The following is an 18150-nucleotide window of genomic DNA, read 5'->3' on the forward strand; positions in this document are numbered from 1 at the left end:
TCTGCTGCCTTCCTCTCCTCCTCTCTCCGCCGTGTTTCGGGGGTTTTCAGTCCGCGCCGAGCGGGAGCGGATTGCGGGAGAGGCCGAGAAGGGGCTGCGGAGCGGTTGCACAGGGGCGGTGCGGGTCAGGCGTGCTGCGGGCAGCCCGCACGGTGAGGGGGTGCGGGGCCCTTGGTGAGTGGCTGCGCCGCGGCGGCAGAGCGGGGTGAGGGCCGAGGTGAGCGGAGGGAGCGGGACGGGGCGCACGGGACGGGACAGGGCGGACAGGGAGGATGAGGGCTCTGTCCTGCACGCACGGGGTGTGGGAAGGGTGACAGGAGTCGGGAGTCGGTCCCGGGGAAAGGAGTGGGCGGTTCGGTCCGGATGGAGCAGAGGATCGGGGGTCGGCCCTCAGTGGGCGGGGGAAGCATGAAGGGAGTGCGGGGGTCGGTCCCAGATGGACGGGGGAACAGTGAGGGGAATCGGGGCTCGTTCCGGATGGACGGGGTGGGGCTGGGAAAGGGTGAGGGGGGTCGGAAGGGATCGAGGGGTTGGTCCTGGGTGGATGGAGGGGTCGGGAGTCGGAGCCGGGTGGATGAGGGCGTTCGGGGGCGGCTGAGGGAAGCAGGGGTGTAGCCGATGGGAGTCCCGCGGTGGGGATGAGGGTTAAAGTGAGGTGCTGCGGTGTGAAGGTTTCACGGGGTGTGTGGAGACGGGAAGTGATTAGTGGCTGTTCGTGGGACTGTGGATTATCCCCAGTTGGAAGGGATTCATGAGGATCGTGGCCTCCGGGCAAATCCTGCAGGCTCTGGAAGGAGCTTTGCCCTTTGTGCGGGCAGGGCTGAGCCCTTGGGGTGCCAGGGGAGCACTGGCTGCCGAAAATGGGGGGATTGGGGGCGTTTTTGGGGGGCAGGAACGGAGGGGGCATCGGGAGGAGATGGCTGGGCAGTGTGGGAGGGAGGAGGAGGAGGAGGTTATACCTGCGAAAAGCTTCTGTCAGCTGGGCAGGGGAAGTTTAGAGAAAAGCCTTGATCAGGTGCCGGGAGGGAGGTCGGCACAGGTGGAGGAGGAGCAGGATGCCTCAGAAAGGTCAGGTTTTGGGATCTTTGTTGGCAGGAGGAGCCTGGGTCTGGTTTGTGGGCTGGGAAGGGAGGAATGCTGCGGGGCACGTTCCAGGTGTGGAGCTGCAGCTGGGAGGTGTCCAAGGGGGTGACTGGCAGCTTGTGCTGAGTTTTGGGGAGCTGCAGAGGGCTGGATTTGGGACTGTGGGTGCTCTTGTGGTCCTCCATGGAAAAAACTTTGGGAGGGAAAGTGCTAGGATTTGAAACCCCAAAGTGTGACAGAGGGAGATGAATGTTGGCATGGATCAATCAAAGACCTGGAGCTGTGAGGGCCTGGGCAATAAAACCTGCAGATGAGGGTTTGTTTGTAGGGAAACCCGATTTTGGAATGTGCTTTGGGAAAGCTGCAGAGGGGTTTTTGGGGGTGGAGGACATGAACTTGCTCTGTTTGCCATGGGGATGCACAGCAGGAGCTCCTCAGGCTGGCACCAGGGGTTAACAGGGGGGCAGGGGTGCCAAGGACACTGCGTCAGGAGGTGCTGCTGGCAGCAAGGCTGCCTGGGCACTGGGACAATTTTCCAGTGGGAAGAGCTGGAGCAGTTCCTGGGAGGGAATCGAGAAGCTCACTGGGCAGTATTTATTCACAGGCACATTTGCAGCCCCAGCCACAAGCCAGGCTCCTCCCGGTCCCATCCTCCTCACGGAGCGTGGTGGGAGGCGATTCCCTGTGCTGCTGCTGCTGTCCTTGGTGTGTCTGCCCCTCACCTTGTGGCTCTGTGTGAGGCAGGCAGGTCGATTCCCGTGGGATTGTCCCGGACAGAGCAGCTTGGACTGACCCCAGCCTTTCCCTAGATTCCAGAATGAGTTCCATGCTGAGCTCTGCCCTGCGGAACCTCCCCGTGTCCTCAGCGTGGGCTGCCGGGGCCCGTGAGTACCTTTAGCTTTCATTGGTGGGCCATAAACTTCTGGTTGAAGTGTTGGGTTTGGAATGCATGCTGGGATGTGAATCTGCCCTGTTCACACCTTTAAAAGGCTGACAGTGTTAATTTTTTCATCCCTAATTACATGCTTGCCTTGTCCATTCCCATGTCATATGGGGATGTGTCTTGATTAACAGTCAACAGAAAATATGTCAAGTTTCTGAACAGAGTAAACCACCCCACAGGTGGTCAGGTGTCTTACAGTGACCATGTTTTTCTTTATTTTTTGATTTTTTAACCCTTCTTGCAGAGACCAGAACTGTTTCTGACATTATTTTTTGGCTTTTTTCCCTCTCTTGTTTTCCAGTTGCTCGATCACTCAGCTGCTCCTCGCAGTTCCAAGCTGCAGGTAAGGGGAAAGCACCAGGAATCTCAGAGGGTCTGTACTAGACAAGGCTGTTTTGAAAGCTGCCTCCCTTTCCCAGAGTCTTGTGTTAGAGTCTGAAGTACAGAGTGTGTGCCCTTATCTCTGATACCTGGCTCTGACATCCAAGAAAACACTGAATTTCATCCAACACCATAAAAACAACAGTTAAATTTAAATAGAAAAGCTAGGAATTTAAAGGTGTAAATTAGAAAGTTTTCTTAAGTCACTAGGTGAAAAAGTTAAAGTTTAGAGTTTAAACTAGTTTAGAGAACAGAAGACAAAATAGGAGATTTAAAGTGTTGTCTCTTGTCCTTCTTTCTTCTTCATCTTCTTCTTCTAGAAGTTTTTGAGTAGTAAAAAGTGATTAGATAGAAAATGTTACAGTGCAGCACATAAGTGTTGAGTCATTGAGTCACTAAGAAAAATAATTTACGTGTCTATTGTTAACTGAGTGAAAATTAATTTAAAGATTAAAAAACTGCCTATTTCAAAGCCATTTTACACCATTTGAACCAATTTAAACCAAGTGATGATGAGTTAAACTTGAACAAAAAGTCTAGAAAAAACTTGCCAAGTCTTTTGATAATATATTAATAAACATGAAAAGCAAGACCCTAACCAGCCTTTAAAATATCCTTCCTAACACAGAACTAAAATAAACGAAGCTCCCTGTTAAAAAGTATCCCAAAAAAACTCGCCCTAAAAAAACCAAAATCCAACAACATCTTGTTCCACTTAAATCTTAGAAATGTAGAGTGCAGAGTGGTTCAGGGGTTCCTGAAAAGCTGCAAGCAAGGAAACCTTCAGGCAAACCAGTGTTTGCAGCAGAGTCCTCTCATCCTCTGAGTGTCCTGGCTCCCAGCAGCCATTCCCAGTCTGCCTCTGGCTCCCAGCAGCCATTCCCAGTTTTCAGTCCTAGCCCACAGTGAGTGGTTGGGGTGATCCATGCTCTGGGCTCTCTGTGGGGGTTGCTGAGGTGATTCATGCTTTGGGATTTTGGGAACAGGCCTGGACATCATCTCCTGGGCTTTGGGAAGAGCCTGAAGGAATCTCCAGATAGTGCTGGAGTTTCATCCTGGTGCTGGCCTGTGGAATGATGTTGGGTCATGACTTGTCCCTTGTCTTGAACCTCTCCCACTGGGGAGAGAATTTCTTCCCATTAGGAAGAAATTCTTGGCTGTGAGGTTGATGAGGCATAGGCCCCATCCCTGGAAGTGTTCTAGGCTCAGCTGGATGGAGCTTGGAGCAACCTGGGATAGCAGAAGGTGTCCCTGCCCATGGCAGGGGGTGGCACTGGATGAGTTTTAAAAGTCCTTCCTACCAAACCACTCCATGGTTCCAACTCAGGTGTCCTACCTTCCCTGCCTTTCACTTATGCACCAAGAGGACAATTTTCTTTGTTTTCTAGAAGTCTTTGCAGGATCTATATTAAAATTAATGATATTCTTGTCACCATCACTTCTCTTTTCACAGTCCAGCCCAAGACTAAGAAGACCTTGGGCAAAACTGGGGTGAAGAATGTGGTGGTGGTGGAGGGTGTCCGCATTCCCTTTCTGCAGTCTGGCACCACGTGAGTATCAAGGAGGAGTAAAATACAAAGAACACCCCCTGACTTGGTTAATGCTCGACTCTTTCTGTGAAAAACCTCACTTGTTCATTTTCATGTAGTTATTCTTGATCCTGAAGGCTCAGGAGGTGCCCTGAGTTGTGCTGCTGCAGTTATTCCAGCTTATTTAGTGCAAAAATGTGTTTTGAAGAAGCTTGTCTTTGTGTATGAATCCCCATGGAGCAGGTCTAGAGGAAGCAGTTAGAGAATCTATAGCAGATGAAGGAACAAGTTTCACAAAATTGGCAGGACAGGGGCCAAGAACCTGCTGTAGGCTCTTCTTCCTGGATTGTTGTGCCACCAAACCCACAGCTGAACTGGGACCACAGCTGGCTGTTAGGATGGAGAAGGGGCTTCTTTATCCCATCACTGCTGCTTTTCTTTGGGTTTAGTGCAGTGATTGGAGCCCCTCTGCCATGGAGCCATGCTGGGAGAGCTGAGGGTGCTCACCTGGAGAGGAGGAGGCTCCAAGGAGAGCTCAGAGCCCCTTGCAGAGCCCAGAGGGGCTCCAGGAGAGCTGGAGAGGGACTGGGGACAAGGGCTGGAGGGCCAGGAGCCAGGGAATGGCTCCCAGTGCCAGAGGGCAGGGCTGGATGGGATTTGGGGCAGGAATTGTTCCCTGGCAGGGTGGGCAGGCCCTGGCACAGGGTGCCCAGAGCAGCTGGGGCTGCCCCTGGATCCCTGGCAGTGCCCAAGGCCAGGCTGGACACTGGGACAGTGGGAGGTGTCCCTGCCATGGCAGGGGTGGCACTAGATGAGATTTAATGACTCTTCCAACCCAAACCAATCTGTAATTCCTTGAATTGTTTGCTCAGAAGCACAGTGGAGCATTTCTGATCCATCCCCAGTTCTCCTGCTCAGTGCTCACAGGAGAATTCTGCACTGATTTCTCACACCTCTGAGTTTCTTCCTCTCTTCTTCACCTTCCAGGTATGCTGATCTGATGCCACATGACTTAGCCAGAGCAGCACTGCAGTAAGTAAATGGAACACTGGAAGGGCTGAGGATTCTTGTTAAGCTGCTGAGGTTTCAGTGTTGCAGAGCCAAGACTCTGGGTTTGGCTCTGAACAGCTCAGGTGCTTTATTTTTCCTGGCCTCCCTCTGCAGTAGTGGGTGGTTTAAGCAGTGGGGTTTGTGTTGTTGTTGGGGTTTTCAGTAGTTTGTGTTGATGCAGAGAGATGGTGGTGGTGACAAATGTTAGTGAATTTGATTCCCAGCTTTGGCTTTCCAGAGATCAGAGCTGCTGTTGAGCTGTACTCACATCTGGTGGGAAAAGCAACCTGGGCAACACAGAGGAGATTAAGTGACAAAGATATTGAGCTAATTCTGTAACCCTCCTGTCCCTTCTGCTCTGAGGGCCATTAGCAGTGGGTTTGTTTTGTTGAGAGGCAAAGTGCTGTGGAGAAGAGAGGAGCCTGGAGATGGCTGCTCCATCCCTGGCAGTGTCCAAGGCCAGCCTGGACAGGGCTTGGAGCCACCTGGGACGGTGGCAGGTGTCCCTGCCCATGGCAGGGGTGGGACTGGATGAGCTCTGAAGTCCCTTCCCACCCAAACCATTCTGGGATTTGATGATTCTGGGAGCCATTTTGTGGAAGGAGGGGTGTAAGGGCTGCAAGGTAATTGTTTTAATGAAGTCCTGTAATGATTTTTGGTGAAATTATCACCATGATTGTTAGCAGCCCATAATCAGCTATACTTCCCAGAGGCTCACATGCACATGAGATTTTTTTCTGAAGGGGGGACAGAAGCTGTGGTTCTGTTGTTGCCTTGTTCTCCAGCCAAGGTGGCAGGAAGGGGATGCTGGAGAGGTTATTGTTTATGTGCAAATGATACAAATTCCCTTTGTTTTGATCCTCTCCTTAGGGGCCTGCTGACCCGGACCAGTGTCCCAAGGGATGTTGTTGATTACATTGTTTATGGCACAGTTATCCAGGAAGTGAAAACGAGTAATGTTGCCAGAGAGGTAGGTTCTATGCAGCATTTCCCTGGGAGTCTGATTTCTGCAACTGCTCTGAAGATGACAAATCCTTGCTGAAAATGATTTCCCAATATTATTGTTTGTTTATATATGATTTGAGAGCATGAAGTAGTTGTGCAGCATTGTTAAATGAGTTATTGGGACTGTAAGGAAGATGATTTTGTGATTCTCTGCCTGCTGTTGAAATCTGCCACAGATTTAATTTAGCATCATTTTTTTATCAGATTTTCATATCTCAATGCTGTGAAGCCTCTGCTTGACTCTTCCCTGCAAGGGAAAGTTTTGTTGAGCATTGCTGATCCCTCAGCTCCTAAATACCAGTTGGATTGAACGCTGCCTTGCCTTGGGAGGAGCAGAGTGTGCTGTGAGGGTTTGCTTTGTTGTGGGATTTATTTATTCATTTGAGTTGGCTGCTCAGACACAGCATTCGCAGCATTTGAAGCAGAGCAGCTTTGCTGCCCTTCGTTCCAGCAGCCAGAAAAAACAATTCCTGGATTATCCCCAGAGCGGCTGATCCTCTGGAGTCACGGGACAGGCAGCCTGGTCTTTGCTAACCTGGAGCCTCTGCTGTGCTCTGCACCTGGATAAATCCATGATGTAACCTGGGCTCCCTGTGCAGCCTCAGCCTCGGGAATGCAAGGCCTGCCTTTGGTCACCTGCCAGTCAGATGGGGCTGCAGGGTAATTTTAACTTGGGAACAACTGCTGAACTTTCAACCAGTTGGCCACATCCCAAGTAGGGAAGGTCTCTGGGAGCTGCTCTGGACATGCTCAGATGAGTCACTGCTCTGCAATTTGCTGCTCTCTGTGAAGCCACAGCGCCTTGTGCTGAGTGCTCTAAATCACCCCTCTCGTGTGTTGCCTTTGCCAATAAGGTGATATCGAGTAGTTGGAGGCTCTTTTGGTGTGTTGTTTTTAAATGTGAGGGGTGTGATTAGTTTGTCTCTTTATTAAAAAGTGTGGAGGAGCAGTGACTGTTCTCAGTGTGGCCAAGAGCCTCGGCAGTGACCTCAGCTCCTGCTCCAGAGTCTGGGGAGGGGAAGAGCTGCTGCCATAATTAACTGGATGAAAACTCCATCTTTGTCTTCAGCTCCACCTGGCAAGGTGTGCTGGGCAGGGGCAGCTCTGGCCTGGGAGCAGAAGCCATAGGTTTAACAGCCACTCTTGTTGTTTTAGGCTGCCTTGGGAGCGGGGTTCTCTGACAAAACTCCGGCCCACACTGTCACCATGGCCTGCATTTCCTCAAACCAGGCCATGACCACAGGTATGTGGGCTGCAAGAATAAGCTGTGGGGTTGAGAGGGAGCTTGGGAATTCTTGTACAGCCCTTATTCAACTTGCACTGCTTGTGAATGTGAAAAAACAACTGAAGAAATGCTGGAATGGGAGGAAAAAATGGAGTTATTTAGCCTAGAGAAAAGGAGGCTCTGGGAGAACCTTGTGGCTCTGCACAAGTCCCTGCCAGGAGGGGACAGCCAGGAGGGCTCAGGCTCTGCTCCCAGGGAACAGGGACAGGACAAGGGGAAATGGCCTCAGGCTGGGCCAGGGCAGGCTCAGCTTGGACAGCAGCAGGAATTTCCCCATGGAAAGAGAGCTCAGGCCTTGGCAGGAGAACCCAGAGAATGGAGTCCCCATCCCTGGAGGTGCCCAGGGAATTCATGGACACTCAGACACTGAGTGGGCTGGTGACAAGTTGGAGATCAGTCACAGGTTGGATTCCATGGTCTGGGAGGTCTTTCCTGACCTCAGGGATTCTGTGGAAGTTTTTTAGCCAGTAAAATGTGACATGAACTGAGTGTCTGCTGTAGGCCTGCAGCAGCATGTCTGCCCAGTGTCTGTGTTTATTTGGGAGGTAAAGATTGACCATGGTGAGAAAGTTGCTCCTTTCGGGCTCCTTTTATCTTTGGCTTAGCCTAAACAGGGCTAAAAAACAGAGATGCAGCTCAAACTGCTGGGGCTGCCCTTCCCTCCCTGCTCTTGTGTGACAAGGACAAGCAGGAGCGAAGTGACAGGAGCTCACATTATGTAACCTGGCCATGGCCAAGGGCTGCAGATGATGCCTCAAGCTTTAGCTTTCGTATTTTTTAGATTCTGTACTGCCTTAGTGTGACTCTGAACTTCATACAAAGCATTAGCATGTTCTCCTCACAGCTCAGGCAGACAAAACAATCCTTTTCCAGCCCCAGGACCAAGGACACCGTTACAGCCTCGGGCCCAAAAAGCGTAAATAGCAGACAATTGAGGAGAGCAGTCTGGGAGGATGGGACTGCATCACCTGAAGCTGGAATTGGACAATTAACCCCAAGATGGAAATGGACCAAAACTTAGAAAAGTGTGAAAACTCATGGCTCAGAGTCCATCTTGGATGGAGCCACGGCCGGGCTCTTGCACTGCCCAAGGTGTATCCTTGGAAGGCCTTTTAATAAACACCCGTAGGAATACCAGAGGAACAAATACTTCATTCCTTTAACTCTGTCCAGCCTCTGAAGGCCTCAGAGGAGGAATGCAGGAGTAGGCAGGGCTCTTTGGGGGTGAGTATCCCTGCTCTGGCAGCACCTCTCGTTGCAGGTGTGGGGATGATCGCGGCTGGCCAGTGCGACGTGGTGGTGGCTGGGGGCGTGGAGCTCATGTCCGACGTCCCCATCCGCCACAGCAGGAAGATGAGGAAGACGATGCTGACCCTGAACCGAGCCAAGACCCTGGGCCAGAAACTCTCCCTCATTTCCAAGATTCGTCCTGACTACTTTGCTCCTGAGGTATTTTTGTTTTTCAGGCATTTGGATATTTAGGAAGCGTGAACAGGTAATTTTTTTGGCCTTGATGGAGAGGATTTAAAATGGGTGAGATGGTTCCTGGGGTTCATCATGATTGATCTCTGTCCTCTGCCTTGAGTTAAAACACTGATTAATGCATCTCACAGCATTTGGGCCTCTGATTTTTCTTCCCACATATTCATCTTCAGTAAACTCAGCTTAGTGCAAAACCTCCTGCTGCAAGTCCTGGACAAACTGTGCTGCAGATTACAGAATTTTTTTTTTTCCATAAATATAAAGGTTATTCTGAAGTGTCAGAAAAATTCTAGGGTCTATTGTATAGACCCTATATATATATATAGATAGATAGATAGATAATACATATATATATATATATAGATAATTCTATCATCTAGCAAAATTCTAGAGGAATTTTAGTAGATAATAGAAGTACCCCCCCTTAGTATTAGACAGGAATCTCCTCAGTATATGAATTTGATTAACACATCTTAAATATGCCTTTTGATTCCTGTTCCTGGCCAAATCCTGCCAGGGTCTGGATGTTCAGCTCCCCTGAGGTGCATCCACAGGGCCGTGTCAGGAGCAGAGTGAGCCACTGCTCTGTCCTGGGGTCACTGAGGGCTGAGGATGGAAAGGGGCAGCACTTCCCTCCTTCCCACCCCGAGCTCTTCACAAGGAAACTGCATCCATGTCACTCCCTTTAGTGAGTGCAGCGGGGCCCAGGTTAAGTGTGGCAGAGTTGACAAGTTGCTATGATTTTGTGTTAGGGATAGTAAACAGACGAGATATATATTTTTGTTTAAGTAGTGAGGGAAAGTCTTGGTTTATTTTTATATTTAAATATAGAGGGTTTTATAAAGGTATCATGTTTATTTTTAATTGGTTAGTAACTAGTTGTTATTTTGTTTGAATGGTTAGTTTATTAGAGGTGTTTATGTGCTGGTTAGTGGGGTTTTTTTAAGATATTATTTGTATATATTTTTAATGTATCTGGATAGTTTATATAGGTGCTGTTAACAGTTACAGTCCTAGAATTTTTTTCTCAGGAGAACAAGTTATTTTTCACCATTACAAAATTCCATTCTCAAGGAAAGCTAACAAGTTTTCTTACAAGTACAGTTACTCAAGTTGAAGTGTAATCTGTGGGGCCTCACAGGCCTGCTGTTCATCTACCACACTGACATCCCAAATCCACATAAGATACGAAGGTTTCAGGCTTGACTGCATGCAGGGATTTCCTGGGTGCTGCTGGAAGAACTAAAACTAAGCCAAAATCACCTCAGGGCTCTGCTTTTGGATGAGGAGGTGTCTGACAAGGAATTTTGAGGACCAGGATGTGGTGTTTGAGCTGAACCCAAAGGGTCTGGTCACCTTTTGTCGTGCATTCCCTGTTAAATGCACAGGCAGCTGCTCTCAACACAGTTCTGGAATCCCTGGAGTAAGCAGCAGCCTGGACCCCGTTTTTTTCCACAATCTTGGAAAGGGATGGGTTCTCTGCCACATTTGACCGAGTCTCTTGTGGTCTGGTCGCTGTGTGTTAATTGTGCAGCACTGAATTAACGAAGGGAGGGGCCTCCCTGTCTCTGTAGGACACTCGTGGTTAGGTTCTTTCTCCCCTTGAACTGAAATTGATGAGAGGGAGGCAGTTTTTTCTCTTGTTCAGACTTGGTTGTTTATTCTTCTCTTATCTGCATTAGATCTATACAAGGTACAAGGAGCTATGTGCACTAAGATAGAAAGATGAAAAATGGCTAACAAAGATCTTCTGCAAGGTCTTTTATGTGTCCATTTACCCAATTAACAGATGCCAAGTAAATAATTTTTCTTAGTGACCCAATGACCCAACACCTGAGTGCTGCACTGCGGCATTCTCTATCCAATCACCTACTGCTACCCAAAAACCTCTAGAAGAAGAAGATGAAGAAGAAAGAAGAAGGAAAAGAAACAACATTTGAAATCCTCCATCTTGCCTTCTGCTTTCTAAACTAACTTTAAACTAACTTTTTCACCCAGTGACTTAAGAAAACTTTCTAATCTACACATTTACACTTCTAGTTTTTCTATTTAACTTTAACAGTTGTTTTCAGGATGTTATATGAAATTCAGTGCTTTCTTGGATGTCAGAGATAAGGGCACGCTCTCTGTGCCTCTGACTCCAACGCCTCCCTCCCGTGGGGCTCAGCTCTGTGTGCTCCCAGGAGGGTTTATTTTTTCACCTGTGTTTTTTTTTTCCCCCTGCCTGGCTGCAGCTGCCAGCTGTGGCAGAGTTCTCCACCAGCGAGACCATGGGGCACTCTGCCGACCGCCTGGCCGCCGCCTTCGGCGTCTCCCGCCAGGAGCAGGACGAGTACGCCCTGCGCTCCCACACGCTGGCCAAGAAAGCCCAGGATGAGGGGCTGCTGCAGGACGTGGTGCCCTTCAAAGTGCCAGGTGACAGTGCCCATGTGCCATGGTCAAGGATACTCCCTGCTGGGGGCAGCTCCAGGGGAGTTCTGGGGGTCTGGGTGGGTTTTACCAGGATCTGTTTGTTCCTGGAAAACTGCTGGCATAGGGATGTGTTTGCAAATGGGATAGCTGTGTGTGTAAACACAGAGCCATGGAATGGTTTGGGTGGGAAGGGGATATTAAAGATGACCCAGTTCCAGCCCTGACACCTTCCATTGTCCCAGGGTGCTCCATCCAGCCTGGCCTTGGACACTTCCAGGGATCCAGGGGTAGTCACAACTTCTCTGGGAATTCCATCCCAACCCTTCCTCACCCTCACAATGAAGAGTTCCTTCCCAATGTCCCATCTAATCCTGCCCTCTGATATTTTTACATATCTAAATTTTTTCTTGACAACCCCACTTCTGTGCTAATGAGGTGGAGAGAGCAAGGAAATCAGGACAGTTGCACATGGAATCCCCCTGCTCTTCCAGCAGGCAAGAGAAACCACCTTTATACCCCAGAATATCAACAACAAACATCAGCCAAATAAAATCCCACTCTTATAACTCGGGTACTGGATGGGAAAAGCTGGAATGTGGCAGGTTCCAGTTCCCCAGGCCTCACATTCCTTGCTGGGAGGAGAAACAGTCTGGGGAGAACCTTTAAGCTGCCCTTTGCCTGTCCTGGTGTCCCTCTCACTCCCCAGGAGCCAGGGGACACACTTTGCTGCAATACCTGTTCATGTGGGAACTCTTAATTGCTATCCTGGAGAAATTTCCCTTGTAGAGCCACAGTTCCATGTGGTCTTCATTATACAATTGGTATTTAGCAGACTTATTTAGCAGTTGGCATCGTTGCAGATGGATATGTTTGGGTTTTCCCAGTGCTCTTTATTCCTCAAACTCAACATGTAAATGTAAACTGATTTAAACTCAGTTCTCCATTTAGGCTTTTTAACCTAAATTTAAATTCTTTTCTCAACTGGCTTTCCCATGTGGTAATTTTTCCTTCCAGTAAACAGATGGCAGCACTTTGTTTTTGCTGTCTTCTGAGGAAAAGTGAGGTAGCTTCAATTTTTAAGTCCTATTTTTAGCCATGTTAAGTATCCTGATGCTGTCTTCTGAGGAAAAGTGAGGTAGCTTCAATTTTTAAGTCCTATTTTTAGCCATGTTAAGTATCCTGATGCCACAAACAGATTTTCCTTTTTTCCCTCCTCACGCTTGTCCTGAAGCCCACAATTTTCTGATTTTTTTTTATTCCCTGGAGTCCTGATGATGAAATCCTTGTGCACTGCTGATTTTTGGAGTTTAAATGTACTTTTTTCCTTCACCAGGCAAGGACACAGTTACCAAAGATAATGGGATCCGGCCGTCCTCCATGGAGCAGATGGGAAAACTGAAACCAGCGTTTGTCAAGCCCTATGGAACAGTCACAGCAGCCAACTCCTCCTTCCTGGTAATTCTTCCTCCCAGCACTGTCAGTCAGAGGGGAGAGCTGTCCACCTGAGCCTCTGCCTCCCTTAGCTGGTATCATCTGGGAATGAGCTTTTTAATATCGACTGTTTCTGGATTTTCCAGCTGTAACTTGGAACTCCATTGAAATCTGGTGAATTTGGGTTGTTTCATTTTAAAATCCATAACAAAACCTCTGAAGTTTTGGGCTGTCTGATCTCTTTGCTTCTCTGAGGGTCAATCCTTCAAAGGCCCATGGAGGGATTCTGTCCCAGGATGGGATTGGTCACATTGTACAACTGAAGTCAGTAGGTTTAGTCTGAACTTCACAGAATCATGGAATGGTTTGGGTTGGAAGGGACCTTAAATCTCATCCAGTGCCACCCCCTGCCACAGGCAGGGACACCTCCCACTGTCCCAGGTTCCTCCAAGCCCTGTCCAACCTGGCCTTGGGCATTGCCAGGGATCCAGGGACAGCCCCAGCTATGGAGGGACAGGACACAGGGAATGGCTTCCCACTGCCAGATGGGATTTGGGGCAGGAATTGTTCCCTGGCAGGGTGGGCAGGCCCTGGCACAGGGTGCCCAGAGCAGCTGGTGCTGCCTCTGGATCCCTGGCAGTGCCCAAGGCCAGGATGGACACTGGGGCTTGTGATGCCTGGAAATAGAACACAAACTTCACCAGGCAACATTAGAATGACAATATAGAAGCAAATCTTTCCTTGAAAGCCTTCAGATACAGAATATGGCAAAAAGCCACATCCTGAATTAAATTTGTACCATTTAATACAAGACCTGGCAATTAGAATATCCAGCCAGTAATGTCCAATTAGAAGAGCAGTTGGTTAAGTAAATCCCCCTGGCTTCTGCCCCATGGGAGCTCTCCCCCCCATCTCCTACCCTTTAGCATGTCTGTGATTACACAGTGCAAAATAAAAAGTCCTTGAAGAAGTAACAGGCAAGACTAACCAATATTTTAGGAATGCATCAATAAGAGTTTGTTCACTGTGGGACAGAAAGCTGGACAAGTACTGGAAGTTAACCTAAGCATTTAACAGTCTGCAAAGCTACAAATACATGAAGAATACATGGAAGCTAAAAACTTTGAGCACTTGGAGCAACCTGAGGTAGTGGGAGGTGTCCCTGCCCATGGCAGGGGGGCAGAACTGGATGCAGTTTAAGATCCTTTCCAACCCAAACCATTCCATGATTTGATGTGCCAAACCCACAATGATCATTTTTGTCATGTGGTGAGCATATGGCTTGTGTCCTCCTGGAATTACTGTTTTGGGATGGCACTGGGAGGACAGCTGAGTGTTTGGGATAACCAACTTGTCCCATGCCTAGCAGGGCTTTTAGGCACCTGTGTCCTGGGTGAAACCAGGGGAATTGTGCCTGTGGGCTGTGAGGAAGTGCTTCAGCATCATTACTGATCATCCATCCCTCCATCCACTCGGTCCAGCAGCCTTGTCCTTTGGCCCCTGTCATACTGGGGTGTCCTGGAGGCTCTGCTGATGCTCAGGTCCTCTCTTTCTGAGGGCTGTGGGGCTCGTTGTGTGCAGGGTGTGCAGGTCCTTCAGCCCTCACCCGGCTTCTCCCTGCCCATTCCAGACCGACGGAGCGTCGGCGATCCTGATCATGTCTGAGGAGAAGGCCCTGGCCATGGGATACAAACCAAAGGCCTACCTAAGGTAGGAGGGGCTGCTCCAGTGGCTTCTGCTCCTGCTTCCTTCTCCTGTCCCTGGCACTGACAGCCCTTTTCCTGCGCAGGGATTTCGTGTACGTGTCCCAGGATCCCAAGGACCAGCTGCTCCTGGGGTAGGTGGAGATGGAGAGCATCCCCCCCACAGCCCCTGCTCCCACAACAGCCTTCTCTTGCCACGGTGTGTTTTTGGGAAGTGCCTCAGGAGATGTTGCATCTCTCCAGGCCTTCACGAGGTGGGAGAGCAGTGGTGACAGCAGCACCCTCAGCAATAGTTCTGGGGGCTGTGCCTCCCTTGGAGAGGGATGGGCAGAGCTGGGCTGTGAGCCCAGAGAGAAGGATGTGACTGGAAAAAGGGATGCAAAACTTGTGTGTCTTCCCTCCTTCAGCCCCACCTACGCCACTCCCAAAGTGCTGGAGAGGGCTGGGCTCAGCCTGAGTGACATCGATGTGTTCGAGTTCCACGAGGCTTTTGCTGTAAGTGCTCCAAGTCTGGGATGGCTCCCTGGAGCCATCTGCTTTGGGTTATTGCAATGTCACCCTCTCCTTTGCAGGGGCAGATCCTGGCTAACCTGAAAGCCATGGATTCAGATTGGTTTGCACAGAACTACATGGGCAGGAAGTCAAAGGTAAGGCACAGTCAGGACATTTTCCTCCTTGTCCTGCCCCTCCAGGCCCTTGTCCCCTTTCCTGCAGCCCCTTTAGGTTGTGCAAGGGGCTCTGAGGTCTCCTTGGAGCCTTCTTCAGGTGAACACCCCCAGCTCTCCCAGCCTGGCTCCATGGCAGAGGGGCTCCTGCCCTGTAACAGCTCCGTGGCCTCCTCTGGACCCACTTTTCTCTCCAGTTCACTTTGGGGTTACTGGGCTCCCTCCTGGCAGCTGCTGGTGCTGCACAGCCACACTCTGGCCCTGTCCTGTGAGGAGCAGTGATGCTCCTTGAGTTTGGGTCAGCAAATCCCAATTTTTGCCGTTTCTTTGGGATGCTGTTCCCGTTGTCGGCAGGAGGTGGAAGATCCAGAGCCACAATCCTTGCAGAGGAGAGTGTCAATAGCAGTGAGAGGGGCTCAGTCCTTGCACTGTGCAGGGTTTCCCTGAGGGACTGCAGGTGAAGCAGGACCTCCTTTGGGGTGGTTTCATCCCCTCATCAGCCACCTGGATGTGCCATCCTGAGCCGCTGTAGGCTTGGTGTCGGGATTAGGTGGGATGACCCCCTTCCAGCCAGGTGACAAGGGGATGTGTCCCTCAGCATGTCCCTCTGTGTCCCTGCAGGTTGGAGCCCCTCCCCTGGACAAGTTCAACACCTGGGGGGGCTCCCTGTCCCTGGGACACCCCTTTGGGGCCACGGGCTGCCGCCTGGTCATCACTGCTGCCCACAGGCTGAAGAAGGAGGGGGGACAGTACGGCCTGGTCGCCGCCTGTGCTGCAGGAGGGCAGGTAATGGCTCCAGCCTCTTCCCCTGGGAGAGGGCAGCAATGGCAGGGCTGATCCTGCTGGGACTCTGCAATCCTGTCTGGTTACTCCAGCTCTGGGTGCTGGGTGTTCAGAGCTCCCTCAGGCTCCTCTGGCAGCCCCTTATCACCACTCAGTCCTGTCCCTGTTCCCTGGGAGCAGAGCCCGAGCCCTCCTGGCTGTCCCCTCCTGGCAGGGACTTGTGCAGAGCCACAAGGTCCCCCCGGAGCCTCCTTTTCTCCAGGCTGAGCCCCTTTCCCAGCTCCCTCAGCCTCTCCTGGGGCTCCAGCCCCTTCCCAGCTCCGTTCCCTGCCCTGGACACGCTCCAGCCCCTCCAGGGCTCTCCTGTCAGGAGGGGCCCAGAGCTGTCCCCAGCACTGGAGGTGCCCCAGCAGTGTCAGCACAGGGGACGGGCACTGCCCTGGCCCTGCTGCCACCCCAGAGCTGGCACAGCCCAGGGCCAGTGGCCTCTTGCCCACCTGAGCTTGTGTCTGGCCACTGCAGCTCATATTCTTGATGCTGTGCCTGGGAGCCTGGGTCTGTGTCTGTAATGATTAGTCTGGTCTCTGTTAATGAGCCATTTCTGTCTCTCTCTGTTCCCAGGGACACGCGATGATCGTGGAGCTTTACCCCCAGTAACCTCCGTCCTGTGCCTGGCAATGCCATTTCAATGCACTAATAAATCCTACACCCAATCCTTCTTGGAGAGGGGATTTGTGGCCTTTATCAATCTCTTTTAGCTACTCAGCCAGTAATTTTTATCTAATGAGCACGCTCTATTCCACTTCCAGGAGAGAAACAGTTAACATGGCTCTGAGTCTCTGTGGGCTCCTTGTAACTGTCTGATCCCTCTGGTAACTCTTCAGGATTTCTCCCACTGGGGAGCAAAAGTTATTCCAAAGCTCTGTATGGAGAATTAAATTTGGAGATGAGGAGAATGTGAAGCAGTGGAGGTGGGTGGGCTGAGAGGGGAGGTAATGCTATGGGGAGGAGCAGTTCTTTGGGGCAGCAGGTTCAGTGCTAGGGGCTGAGCTGGGCTCTGAGGGGGCCGTTTGATCCATGCTGTCCAGTTGCTGTTGGAATGAGCAAATTGCATCTGACAAATGAATGTCGCTGATGGAACTGCAATAAATCAGGACAAAACCCAGTTCTGGCTGTTTTCTTCCCCTCCCTTCACCTGAAATGCTTTTGGGGACTGTTCCTGTGGTGGCAGCTGTGAGCTGGTGCCAGGTGTTGGCTCTCTGGAATCATGGAATCACAATGGGTGGGACTGGGCAGGGGCTTTTAAAGGGCAGCTACTGCACCCCCTGCCATGGGCAAGGACACCTCCCACTATCCCAGGCTGCTCCAAGCCCTGTCCATCCTGGCCTTGGGCACTGCCAAGGATCCAGGGGCAGCCCCAGCTGCTCTGGGCACCCTGTGCCAGGGCCTGCCCACCCTGCCAGGGAACAGTTCCTGCCCCAAATCCCATCCAGCCCTGCCCTCTGGCACTGGGAGCCATTCCCTGGCTCCTGGCCCTCCAGCCCTTGTCCCCAGTCCCTCTCCAGCTCTCCTGGAACCCCTTTAGATTCTGGAAGGGGCTCTGAGGTTGATAAACTTCAGATGTGCAGGGCTGTCTTTCTCCCAAGCAGTGGGGAAGATGAGACAGTTGTTCTGTTTTAATATCCTCGTTATTTTTTTCTTCACTGTTTCCTCATGGCTTTGTGCTGCTGAGGATGGCTGCTGTTACCTGCCAGGGAGCAGAGTTTCTCCTAGAGCACCTCACAAACACCTTCGAGTCCTTTTTATGACAGAAGCAGTTTCTGCCACCCACCAGCTGCTGCCCAGCCCCGCTCCAGAGACTCGGCTGAGATAAGGGATGGGTGTAACACCACCCTGCTGGTGCAGTAACTGCCAGGGCCAGAGAAGGGCTGCGATTGCTTTAGAATCACAGAATGATTCAGGGTGGAAAAGAAAACTGGGATCATCATCGAGTCCACCCACTCCCCCAGCGCTGCCAAGGCCACCACTGACCCATGTCTGCAAGAACCACATTCATGTGGCTGTTAAATTCCTGGGGGAGAAAATGAACATTAATCCAGTTCTGCCCCGGGCAGGTGTTATAATGGGGCTTTAACCCAGATACCCCACCCCGGGCAGGTGTTATCTGGGGGGTTTAACCCAGGTACCCCACCCTGGGCAGGTGTTATTTGGGGGGTTTAACCCTAACCCAGGTACCCCACCCTGGGCCGGCGTTCTTTGGGAGCTTTAACCCCCTCGAGGCTGCGGGGGCAGAGCGGCAGGCGGGGGCTGGTCCGCACACGTTCGGCTGGGCAGGGCTGCAGCCCGTCGGATGTGACTCATCCCGGAGGCTCATCCCGCTCCTCCCCTGCTCCGCCGG

The 18150-nt window shown here is 51.0% G+C and overlaps 1 protein-coding gene across 5 annotated transcripts; it reads left to right on the forward strand.

The window, feature by feature from the left end:
- Window positions 1-15: 15 nt before the first annotated feature.
- HADHB (hydroxyacyl-CoA dehydrogenase trifunctional multienzyme complex subunit beta) lies at window positions 16-16917 on the forward strand. 5 transcript variants are annotated; one of them, XM_058834283.1, is made up of 17 exons: window positions 19-174; window positions 1688-1788; window positions 1893-1967; window positions 2328-2369; window positions 3861-3957; window positions 4924-4968; window positions 5857-5956; window positions 7147-7234; window positions 8538-8725; window positions 10993-11173; window positions 12504-12625; window positions 14232-14311; window positions 14391-14438; window positions 14712-14799; window positions 14877-14951; window positions 15591-15755; window positions 16374-16917. In XM_058834283.1, exons 3-17 carry the CDS (start codon window positions 1901-1903, stop codon window positions 16407-16409), a joined length of 1422 nt encoding a protein of 473 aa, XP_058690266.1. In that variant the 5' UTR covers window positions 19-174; window positions 1688-1788; window positions 1893-1900; the 3' UTR covers window positions 16410-16917. The 5 variants fall into 5 exon arrangements, with proteins under 5 accessions (XP_058690263.1, XP_058690261.1, XP_058690264.1 ...); XM_058834282.1 differs by lacking the exon at window positions 19-174 and adding an exon at window positions 201-217; XM_058834280.1 differs by lacking the exon at window positions 1688-1788 and having other exon boundaries at window positions 16-217.
- Window positions 16918-18150: the final 1233 nt, after the last annotated feature.

This window comes from Poecile atricapillus, chromosome 3, assembly GCF_030490865.1.
Source record: "Poecile atricapillus isolate bPoeAtr1 chromosome 3, bPoeAtr1.hap1, whole genome shotgun sequence".
In the NCBI taxonomy this organism is placed as follows: Eukaryota; Metazoa; Chordata; class Aves; order Passeriformes; family Paridae; genus Poecile; species Poecile atricapillus.